The 12,134-nt window shown below is 36.0% G+C and overlaps 1 protein-coding gene across 2 annotated transcripts; it reads right to left on the bottom strand.

The window, feature by feature from the left end:
* Positions 1–76: 76 nt before the first annotated feature.
* Positions 77–10,257, bottom strand: rpl5a (ribosomal protein L5a). 2 transcript variants are annotated; one of them, XM_048162456.1, is made up of 8 exons: positions 10,103–10,257; positions 9,623–9,692; positions 4,904–5,019; positions 4,663–4,797; positions 4,379–4,581; positions 1,079–1,256; positions 581–669; positions 77–242 (listed from the first exon to the last, which is right to left on the bottom strand). In XM_048162456.1, exons 1-8 carry the CDS (start codon positions 10,103–10,105, stop codon positions 143–145), a joined length of 894 nt encoding a protein of 297 aa, XP_048018413.1. In that variant the 5' UTR covers positions 10,106–10,257; the 3' UTR covers positions 77–142. The 2 variants fall into 2 exon arrangements, with proteins under 2 accessions (XP_048018413.1, XP_048018414.1); XM_048162457.1 differs by lacking the exons at positions 9,623–9,692; positions 10,103–10,257 and adding an exon at positions 7,555–7,635.
* Positions 10,258–12,134: the final 1,877 nt, after the last annotated feature.

Genomic DNA, 12,134 nt, shown 5'->3' with positions numbered 1-12,134 from the left:
TCTCCCGGATCAATCTTTATTGTCAAATCTACATCATCTCATGCTCTAGTGTACCAAAGACCACAAACACAAAATATTCTTTCCAAATGATTTATTTGGAAAAGGTGCACACTTTCTTTGGAGCAGTTGACAGTCCGTCCCTTCATTCGTCTTCAGCAGCCTCCTGAGCCCGGAGGAAGCTGGCCTTTTTCTGGGCCACGCGGTCCTTCCTCTGGGCCAGAGTGAGCTTGGCGCGATTCCACCTACAACACAATACCCATCAGTGATGAGAAAAGAAACATCTCATCTGTTCATAATAGTGTAGTAGATGGTATTAGAGATAATATAGCTAATAAAAAAAGAACAAGAAATATAAACATCTGACATGTTATAAGTAGCAACTACAGTATATTTGCATCATCTTAAGCATCACAATTGAGATCTTAATGCAAAACTCAACAACAAACATTTGTATAGCAACATGTCAAGCTGCAATGAACATTTATACAGATTTTGATGAACAATGAAGTCAATACTGTCACTGTAACTTTATGGCAACATTAATTTTATCCTAATCTGGAAATAAAGCGTGTGGACGCACCTCTTCTTCTTGACCTCCTTCTTGGGCTTCTTCTCATGTACCGGGTTCTCACGGATGGAAGCATGAGCCTTTTTGTACATCTCTTCAACCTGCAGGAACCACAATCACATAACGAGAAAGGTGAGGGGCAAAGCACAGGATTTACAATAAATGACGACAATATATTTTTCAAATACTACACTGTACAAAAAGAATAATTGAACTTCAAGAAATTAAGGAATATTTAGCCACCAGCATCATGTCACACTTGTAATAAAAGTGTGCATTGACTGATCAACATAGTGACACTTTCCTGTATCCCATTTTAAAATGCTTATCAATCTGAGGCCTGACTCTCCTCATAAAATCTGAGTAGTTCATCAAAAAGTAACACTGAACCAAAAGAATGTTTTAAGTTCAGTGACCATGCTTAAATGTGATAACTCCAACTGTGTGATCAATTCAAATCCAAATGCAAATAAGTTAGCAGTAAAGTGATCCAGCAAAGTGCTTTCTTACAGAGTCAGGTGTGACGCCATTCTTAATGAAGCGGGAGAACTGCTTCTTGTACAGGTCCTCGTCCTCCTCCATAAGATAGCTCATATACTCTGAGACGTTCTGCCCCATGATGTGCTTCCTGTGAACCTCTGCATTAAACTCCTTACTTTCAGTGTCGTAGCCTGGGAACCGTTTAGTGCTGAGGAAGAAAGTTATATTGTCAATATTCCCATCAATAAAGATGGGACATTCAACTTCACAGCATACTTCACAAAATTGGATTTATCTTGCGACAATATGTGTGGCATCACTTAAAGCTGCAGTCCGTAAGTTTTGCCTCTTTGTTGCCATCTCGGTTTGAAACCTACAATTGCAGTTATTTGCGGAATTATCATCTTTACGTGGGTTATGCATTGGCACGGCTTCTCAGCGCGGATGAATCTAATGCTTTGAGGAGAATATGCGGCTGTCAGTCACCACACCGGTGGATACTGTACTTTGGAAAGACAGATTGTAGTCTTGGAAGTATGGCCAAAATAAAAATTTTCACCAGAAAATGTCATCTGACAAGTAACTGCCACTTTGTTCAGACCAAGTGAGAAAAAAAAAAAAAAGCATTACAATAAAACACGCTAATGATCGCTTGGCTCATATCACATCAAACCGTGCAAATTATCATTATTGTTATACTTTGTTCTCAAATTGTTAACATTAACAACATAAGCATTGCATGACTGTGTATTAATTGTGTATTAGTGTTACCTGTAGATTTCAATTTCTGTACAGTCTCATCTCTAATTGTCCATTTGTCATTCCATACAATCCACTATCAAAATGATAAGTTTAATTATTCCAGCTGCTTGAGAAAAGACTACAACTGATCCATCACCTGCAGCATATGATGCGCTATAGCCTACTAGCTGGGACTCCTTCTTTATGTAAACAGACGAGACATAATGACACAAAGACGAATGGCGGCATGCTCAAATTTCCCACGGAAACCCACCAGTACCACCTGAATTAGAAAATTATTACAAGCTTACAGTTGTGAGTCGAGCTAAGGTAAGGAGATAGTTTTGAACTCTGGCTGGTTATCTACTTGCTCAATAATTGATTTTGGATAATTTTTAACCAAAAAAAGATATACGGACTGAAAGCTTTAAAGCAAAGAAAAATATTAGACATAAGCTCAAAAGGCCAAAACAAGTGAGCTGCCTGCACAGAATGCCTGATTTGGGGAGAAAAAAAAAAGTCAGATGATTTAGACAGCAATTTGAGGTGACAAATAGCACTGGTGATGCTACAAAACAACGGTCAACCGATATATCCTCCAATATTTAGACACACATGAGCTTCCACTTTTTTTTAACAGTGTTGTGTAATAAATGAATGACAAATGTTAAACCAAAAAGTAAACAGTACATGAAAAAGTATGAGAGCAATTGCCTTTTTATTATTAGTATCAAAGCCAAACACTACAAACTAACACTAAAATGTGTTTCATATACTGCTGGCATTCAGCGAATAAGCATTTATATAATTTAAACAAAACATGTCTTGAAACAGAACGTTATAGTTAACTTCCTTTTTAGTTGTTTGTATAACAATTTATTTTACAGATTTATTCAAATATTTTTCTTTCAAACTGATTCATTTACAAATTATTTCCAATTATATTTTAAAGGGTTCACCCAAAAGTTCTATCATTAATTACTCACCCTCATGTTGTTTCAAACCCGTAAGACTTAACTTCAGAACACAAATTAAGATATTTTTGATGAAATCTGAGAGCTTTCTGTCCCTCCATAGACAGCTACGCAACTACCACTTTGATCTCTCATAAAGAGATAACTGAGTGGTTTAGACTATTATAAAATGAACAGATTTCGAATTATAAAATGAACAGATTTAATTTAGGCCACATATAAACATTGATCAGCGAACATAAACAGAAGCTCAACCGAACCTGCTTGAAAAGGGAGAACAAACCTCTTGCGGAAGCTCAAACGTGTTGCGTAACACACGAGAATGAACCTCATTGGTTCTCACACACGTCAAGCAAACATGCTTGAGCTTCTGTTTACCACAACTGATGTGTTGATGAATGTTTACGTGTGAATAAAAGACTAAATTCAATCTGTTCATCATATAAAATGATCAAGACTCTTCTGAAAATTTGGACTAAACCGCTCAATTCATATGGATTATTTTTACAATCTTATTATGAACTTTTTGATGGGTCAAAGTGGTAGTTGTGTAGCTGTCTATGGAGGGACAGAAAGCTCTCAGATTTCATCAAAAGATCTTCATTTGTGTTCTGAAGATGAACAAAAGTCTTGCAGGTTTGGATGAGTAATTAAAGTTAGAATTTTCACTTTTTGAACTTTCAACTGCAATGAAAACAATAAGAAGAGATTGTTCAATGAAGTTATTTTTGTTTTTGCACACAAAAAGTATTCTCGTCACTTCATAAAATTAAGGTTGAACCACTGCAGTCACGTCGACTGTTTTAACAATGTCTTTGGTACCTATCTGGGCCTTGACAGTGGTAATTAAATTGCTGTCTATGGAGAAGTCAGAAAGCTCTAAGATTTCTTAAATAATATCTTAATTGGTGTCTCGAAGATGAACGAAGGTATTACGGGTGTGGAACGACATGAGGAATTTTCATTTTTGGGTGAACTAACCCTTTAAGACAAAACTGATTGTTTATGTGAATACTTGTCAAGACTGTACTTTTGTATGTACATTTGTGTCTATTTGACTATTTAAACGCCATTTGTGAGGCAGCTTTATGTGTGCCCGCTGTGTGCGTAAACATGTCTCTCAGAGAGCGAGCAAGTGCTGAGTGGTTTAAACACTGGCAAGACTTAAAAAAAAAAATGCAAATTATAAACTTGGTGATGATGCGACTGCCTTAATTGTGCAGGTGACAAATCAACTGTGCAGCTTGCGTATAGTGTAGACTCAATGTGGCGACATGAAGCCATTTGCGCATTTTGAGAGGGAAAGAGAGAGTGCACGCAGATCCACTCACGCTGTTTGTGAAATTACATCTCAGAAAGTTTTAAATTACTTTATAAGTTATTTAATAAAGAAATTTTAATTGTACATCACCTTCAAAGTTTGAGAAGGTTGCCGCTGCATGTCATGACATACCTCGCATAGCAGGAGTGCATGTCTTTATGCGTTGTCAGCATGAGAACAGTTTATGAGATTGACAAATTGAGAGATCACCGATCCAATAGTCATCGGTAGCCGATCAATCGGAGCCCCCCCCCAGTCTAAGTTTGTAAAAAGACAAAACCTGCATTCACTGACCTGTGAGGGATGGACAGTCCTCCATCCACTGCTCCTTTGAGAGCTCCAAACACCTTGTTCCCCGTGGTGGTTCTGGCGAGACCAGCGTCCAAGTAGCATGTAAATGCCCCTGGCTGGCCATCAATGCTTTCCACATTAAATTCATCACCAGTTACCTCAACCTGGCCTTCGTAGACCTTATCCAGACCAAACTTATTCAGCAGCTGTAAGCAGAAAACAAATATGAGTAAGACCATACTTGATTTGAACAATACTAGACATTCATGAAAAATAAAGACATTTACCCTGCGTGCACACAGCAAACCGGTGCAGTAGGCGGCAGCGTAGTTTGTCAGTCCAACAGTAATGCCATACTTTGGCAACTCGTGAGAGTAAGCAGCGCAGACGATCGCGTCGCCTTCAATTTTGGCATATGCGATCTGACAGAGAGAAAGACGTAAGATCATCCTGATACATTCAGTAACCCAACGGTAATTAACAATAATTCAAAAACGTTGGCAAAGACGACATGGTGGTAGTTCAAACCTGGCAAACAATATCCCTGTTGGAGAGTCGAACGATCATCCTGTACTTCGGTGTGTTGTACTTGTTCTTGTCTTGGATGACAAGGCGTTTGCGGGCAAAGTAGTCAGTTTTTCCCTCTGAAATGGTCAAATATGTCAATTATGTTAGACAACAGTTGAAAAACTATCCTAAGTTGGTCTTAGGGGCTGTTCACACAGAACGCATTTTTTCCATTCCACTGTGCTACTTTTCCATTGTTTTTCTATTTCTATGCACTAGACCAGTGGTTCCCAACCACATTCCTGGAGGCCCACCAATACTGCACATTTTGCATGTGTCCTTTATCTGACACACCCATTTTAGATCTTTGAGTCACTACTAATGAGCTGATAACCTTAATCAGGTGTGTTTGATTGAGCAGACATGCAAAATGTGCAGTGTTGGTGGGCCTCCAGGAATGTAGTTGGGAACCACTGCGCTAGATGGAATTGTTTGACTTGAGTCTCGCATCATCTTTCGTTCAAGTTAAAAGGAGATCAACTTTAAAAAAAAAAATGCATCTCGCCACCTTGCATTTTTTCCTCATTGCACTGCCCACGTCTCGCATTATTCAAGGCAAACACACATTCTGTGTGAACCATCCTTTAGTGGTCAACTGTTATATCACCAAGGCCAAACTTTAAATTCATGATTTCAAACTAAGCTGCTCTGTATTTAGTTGGCTGCTATGTCGTAATCATGTCATATTTATTGTGTGCCATAAAATGAGTGATACCTTGTCTTTATTTGAAAAAATATTATTCCCAGTGAACACAGACTTATACTAGGTACACACAAAGATTTTTGAAAACTTATAAGATTTTCAAAGTGTGAGAGACCACAAACAAGAGGACAAAAAAAAAAATCTTAGATTTAACCGTTTTGCTCCTATAGTGTGTGGTGTGCCATTATGTGACTAAGACAGCACATCACACATGAACAGATTTTCAGCCAGAGTCACGACTGTGAACACAGGAAATCTCGCAAAATCTCTCGAGACTTATACGGACGATAGGCAGGAAGAAATTGCGTTGATAGTGTTTGGAATGATTTTGGTATGTTTTAAAGGACACGATGTATAAAAACTTATGCTGTTGCCACAAACTCGTTCTGTCAGCTCGCTTTCTGATTGGATATTGTTTAGTTTCACGTCAGAATCACCAGAGCGTGCGCACATTTGTCCTTGGGATTCCCCCCACAAATCAGGATTTCTGAATATTTAGAATTTGCGATCGGGGCAGCTCAGACGTTCTTCCGAGCAGATTCAGTCACTCTTCACAACATGGGTAAAGTTGGTTTTATATTCGCACATTCGGACTTCTGATAAATTCAGACTTTCCAATAAATGTGCAATAAATGTGCAACTTACAACATTTTTCACAGTCGATCAAAATAGGCAAGTATTGTTTTAATGGAATATTTACTTGTGAATGTCCACTGAATGTCCAATGTAGTGTGATTAACAAGGCTATTGAATACTGATGTCCGAATGTGCGAATATAAAACCAACTTTACCCAAGTCTCTTCACACACCTCACACCGCAGGAAAATCTGACAAGATAATCTGTAGAACCATCAAGATAATCGGGACATTACCGAGGATTGTCGAAAGGGGAGAAATCAGCTATCTTGTGGTGTGTACCCAGCATTACCAGATTACTGAGTGCACTGTTGTTCACTAGTGATGGGAATCCAAGGCTTTCTGAAACGTTTGTGGCTTTCATCAAATTGTGCCGAAAAACGGTTCATTACTCGCAGCTTTTAACACAGTGCGCTTTAGCGACATCTGGTGGTCAGACTTGTTTTCTCCACCATATCTAACAAATCATCATGGAGAAGATCTATGGTTTGAAAAAGCACGTAACCAAAGTCTGTGACATACGGAATCACTCTTTTCTTGGATCAGAACAATTCTGTCTAATCTGATATAAAATAATTTGTGACAATGAGACCACAACTTGTGTCATGTGTAACCTGGTCAACAGATTCACATACTGATCTATAATATAAATACAATACAATGATGTGATCATAATTGAAAAAATATTTTGGGTGAGCTGTTTAACCCTTATGTTCTGTTCGGGGTCTCTGAGACCCCAACAATAAAACATGATTAAATGCATTTTCCTTTTATGCATCAGGTGAAGCTCCAATTTTTTCAAACCAGCTGTTTCGACTTTCCGATACTGCATGACGTTCAAAGCTTCAAACATCGATCATGTGGTATTGTTATTTCGATACAAGCAAGCATCAGTACAGTGTGTGATACAATAGTGCTTTGAAAACTGAGCTGGAGCATCGGGATCAACCATCCCATCACTATTTTCACAGTGTTAACTTCATTTTTATCCATATTTTTAACAAAAAAGAAAAAAAATCCTTTATTTTTGGTCATATTCATTTTCAAATTATTCCTAATTTTGTAAATATTATGTAAAAAAATATTTAATTAATTTCAGCAATTGTGCATGTGTTTTTACTGTCTTTAAATAGTGTGATATCATATATTTCTTAATCCACTAGGTTTATCCAATCCTGCTGGCCAGGCTGGAAGACCACATAGATTGTTTTCAGATAAATTCAGGCCCGTTCATTGTGACAACTGGAAACATTCTTGAAAGGTAAGGACATACCTCTCCTCCTCCTGAACTTGACCTGGTACCTCTTGAAATACGCCTTGTGTGAAATACGAATTGTATAGGCCAAACTTTAAATTCATGATTTCAAACTAAGCTGCTCTGTATTTAGTTGGCTGCTATGTCGTAATCATGTCATATTTATTGTGTGCCATAAAATGAGTGATACCTTGTCTTTATTTGAAAAAATATTATTCCCAGTGAACACAGACTTATACTAGGTACACACAAAGATTTTTGAAAACTTATAAGATTTTCAAAGTGTGAGAGACCACAAACAAGAGGACAAAAAAAAAAATCTTAGATTTAACCGTTTTGCTCCTATAGTGTGTGGTGTGCCATTATGTGACTAAGACAGCACATCACACATGAACAGATTTTCAGCCAGAGTCACGACTGTGAACACAGGAAATCTCGCAAAATCTCTCGAGACTTATACGGACGATAGGCAGGAAGAAATTGCGTTGATAGTGTTTGGAATGATTTTGGTATGTTTTAAAGGACACGATGTATAAAAACTTATGCTGTTGCCACAAACTCGTTCTGTCAGCTCGCTTTCTGATTGGATATTGTTTAGTTTCACGTCAGAATCACCAGAGCGTGCGCACATTTGTCCTTGGGATTCCCCCCACAAATCAGGATTTCTGAATATTTAGAATTTGCGATCGGGGCAGCTCAGACGTTCTTCCGAGCAGATTCAGTCACTCTTCACAACATGGGTAAAGTTGGTTTTATATTCGCACATTCGGACTTCTGATAAATTCAGACTTTCCAATAAATGTGCAATAAATGTGCAACTTACAACATTTTTCACAGTCGATCAAAATAGGCAAGTATTGTTTTAATGGAATATTTACTTGTGAATGTCCACTGAATGTCCAATGTAGTGTGATTAACAAGGCTATTGAATACTGATGTCCGAATGTGCGAATATAAAACCAACTTTACCCATGTCTCTTCACACACCTCACACCGCAGGAAAATCTGACAAGATAATCTGTAGAACCATCAAGATAATCGGGACATTACCGAGGATTGTCGAAAGGGGAGAAATCAGCTATCTTGTGGTGTGTACCCAGCATTACCAGATTACTGAGTGCACTGTTGTTCACTAGTGATGGGAATCCGAGGCTTTCTGAAACGTTTGAGGCTTTCATCAAATTGTGCCGAAAAACGGTTCATTACTCGCAGCTTTTAACACAGTGCGCTTTAGCGACATCTGGTGGTCAGACTTGTTTTCTCCACCATATCTAACAAATCATCATGGAGAAGATCTATGGTTTGAAAAAGCATGTAACCAAAGTCTGTGACATACGGAATCACTCTTTTCTTGGATCAGAACAATTCTGTCTAATCTGATATAAAATAATTTGTGACAATGAGACCACAACTTGTGTCATGTGTAACCTGGTCAACAGATTCACATACTGATCTATAATATAAATACAATACAATGATGTGATCATAATTGAAAAAATATTTTGGGTGAGCTGTTTAACCCTTATGTTCTGTTTGGGGTCTCTGAGACCCCAACAATAAAACATGATTAAATGCATTTTCCTTTTATGCATCAGGTGAAGCTCCAATTTTTTCAAACCAGCTGTTTCGACTTTCCGATACTGCATGACGTTCAAAGCTTCAAACATCGATCATGTGGTATTGTTATTTCGATACAAGCAAGCATCAGTACAGTGTGTGATACAATAGTGCTTTGAAAACTGAGCTGGAGCATCGGGATCAACCATCCCATCACTATTTTCACAGTGTTAACTTCATTTTTATCCATATTTTTAACAAAAAAGAAAAAAAATCCTTTATTTTTGGTCATATTCATTTTCAAATTATTCCTAATTTTGTAAATATTATGTAAAAAAATATTTAATTATTTCAGCAATTGTGCATGTGTTTTTACTGTCTTTAAATAGTGTGATATCATATATTTCTTAATCCACTAGGTTTATCCAATCCTGCTGGCCAGGCTGGAAGACCACATAGATTGTTTTCAGATAAATTCAGGCCCGTTCATTGTGACAACTGGAAACATTCTTGAAAGGTAAGGACATACCTCTCCTCCTCCTGAACTTGACCTGGTACCTCTTGAAATACGCCTTGTTCTTAACCACCTTAACGAAGCCCTGCAAACAGACAGCTTTATTTGAGTTAAACTGTTGACAAGCAGGACAGTAGACATTTCTAAAGCAATCAGCCTACACTGTTGGCTCCCTCTGTCATGATCAGGTGATGCGGTGCGCGGAGTGACAGCAAACATGATAGCGCAAAACCGAATAAAAGAACAGACATTTAACCAGGGTAAACACTGATGGGGAAAATGCTTATTTTTTGCGTTTACATTGTCAATAAAATAATTATTGTTTTAGTGTTTCGAGGGAAATGTGCCACTGACATTTTACACAGCGACTGGGCTGATCGATTGAATCTAATACCATCCCGTCGCTTCAACAGTTCATCTTTTATAGAAATTGAACTGAAATAGCTTGTGAGGGAATGTAATGAGTAGAACATTGTATTTCGGTGATTTACTGACCATTTTGTAATCGTTTGTTCTCCTTTAGGTTGGGAGACTGAAGTCTTCAGACTCCGATACTGCTCCCGCTGCACTGAGAAAAGGAAGTTCATGCTGCGCTGCGACCGGATAAACAAAACACGCGGAGACAAAAGCGTGAGAGTCCCTAGCGTCCTGGAGGAGACACGGCAGGACATTTCAACATAACATAACATAACATAACATAACAACATAAAATAAAAATAATATAAAATAAAATAATAAAATAAAATAAAATAGAAAATAATACAAAATAAATAAAAAATAAAATACAATAAAAAAATAATACAAAATAAATAAAAAATAAAATAAAAAAATAAAATAAAACAAAAAATAATATAAAATAAAAAAATAAAATAGAAAATAATACAAAATAAATAAAAAATAAAATATAATAAAATAAAATATATGGAAGAGGATTAGGGCCAAGCAATAATAAAAAATTAAAACCATCTCGAGATTAAAGTTGTTAAATTTCGAGAAAAAACTCGAAATAAAATGTTGAGAATAAACTCATTAAATTACGAGAAAAATGTTGTTAAATTTCGAGAGAAAAGTCGAGATAAAATGTTGAGAATAAAGTCATTAAATTACGAGAAAAAGTTGTTAAATTACGAGAACAAATTAGTTAAATTATGAGAAAAAACTCGTTAATTTAAATAAAATAAATAATAATACAAAATAAATAAAAAATAAAATAAAACAAAAAATAATACAAAATACATAAAAAATAATCCAAATTAATTAAAAAAAATTAAATAAAAAAAAAAAATCCGTGCTGGTTGGAAAGCAATTAATTTGTTATCATTTCTATTACTAGGGTAAATCCTAAAGGAATTGTATAGGATTCAACCATGTGAACAAATTAACAAATGGGATCAAATGAGAATCCTCCAAGAATCAAAGAAGATTCTTATCAATTTAAAAAATGAATCATGTTCTAAAGGGCAATCAAAAATATTCCCAATTTGAATAAGGGGACTTCCTTTGTGGAAAAAAGTGTGCTTAATTGTGTTGAATGTGCAAGTGTAGTGTACTTCAAATCTTAAAAGTAAAAATGAACTGTAGGCCTACTTGTCAATCAGATAATATTAATGAAATAAAACGCTGCCTATATGTTCACTTTCGTGACTGTTTCTTAGCACACTTTACATACACTTTTCACAGTACAAGTCCCTTTTGTAATAAATGTCGAATTAAAAGTTTTACTTTAAAGTACATTTTATATCATTATGTTTTAATAATCAGTTGCTGTGCTTTAAAGAAGTACACATACGTTTACTAACATAGTAAAGCACATGTAAAATACTTTATTATAATTTTAACTGTAGTGTGCTATTTGATATTACATTTAAAGTTAATATATTGTAAATGTACTGAATTGCAAATGTATACATTTCACTAGAAATTACATTAAAGTATATTTTAGTTTGCCATAAATGCTCGTCAGTACATTCGTACACTTTAAATTTCAAAGTAATAATTAAGAAATTAAAGAAAGTAGGCTACATTTTCATTTAATTACAATTAACATGCAATTAAGTGTCCAAAAACATTATGTTCAGTTTGAACATATTCTTTTAAAGTTACATAATTTCTGTAAGTACTCTTTTTTACAAGGGTTTGTTCTTAACATGGGTTTGAAATGTACAGGAAACCATGGCGCAAACATACTTAATCTAAAAATTCACAAGTTGCGATTAACAACATCATTAATCGACAATATCACAGTACAGACATATAATAAATATTTATAAGGGGCTAAATACATACTATACAAAGAGACAATAACTCTTGAAAACATGCATTAGTTGATACTCGTTTAGCATTATCACAGTAAATGTCACAGTTCATTGTTTAGATGAGTGGTGTGAAAGTGGTGTTAAAAAGTTTAGGGTTGCAAACAAACTACAATGTCTCTTTATCAACTTCCTTAAAATAGGGTGGGTCTAAAAACATAGATGTGTATCAACCTAGTGTTGACACACAGCCCTGTTGAGCCAAAAACCTTCCT

Source organism: Megalobrama amblycephala, linkage group LG17, assembly GCF_018812025.1.
Source record: "Megalobrama amblycephala isolate DHTTF-2021 linkage group LG17, ASM1881202v1, whole genome shotgun sequence".
Taxonomy (NCBI): Eukaryota; Metazoa; Chordata; class Actinopteri; order Cypriniformes; family Xenocyprididae; genus Megalobrama; species Megalobrama amblycephala.
The sequence above is the reverse complement of the archived record's forward strand: the minus strand, read 5'-3'. Positions and strand labels throughout refer to the sequence as shown.

Coding starts and splice junctions, on each gene's coding strand:
- rpl5a (XM_048162456.1), bottom strand. Junction 1,257..4,378: donor GGACTGTCCATCCCTCACAG/GTCAGTGAATGC, acceptor TTTCTTCCTCAG/CACTAAACGGTTCCCAGGCT. Junction 670..1,078: donor ATGGCGTCACACCTGACTCT/GTAAGAAAGCAC, acceptor TGGTTCCTGCAG/GTTGAAGAGATGTACAAAAA.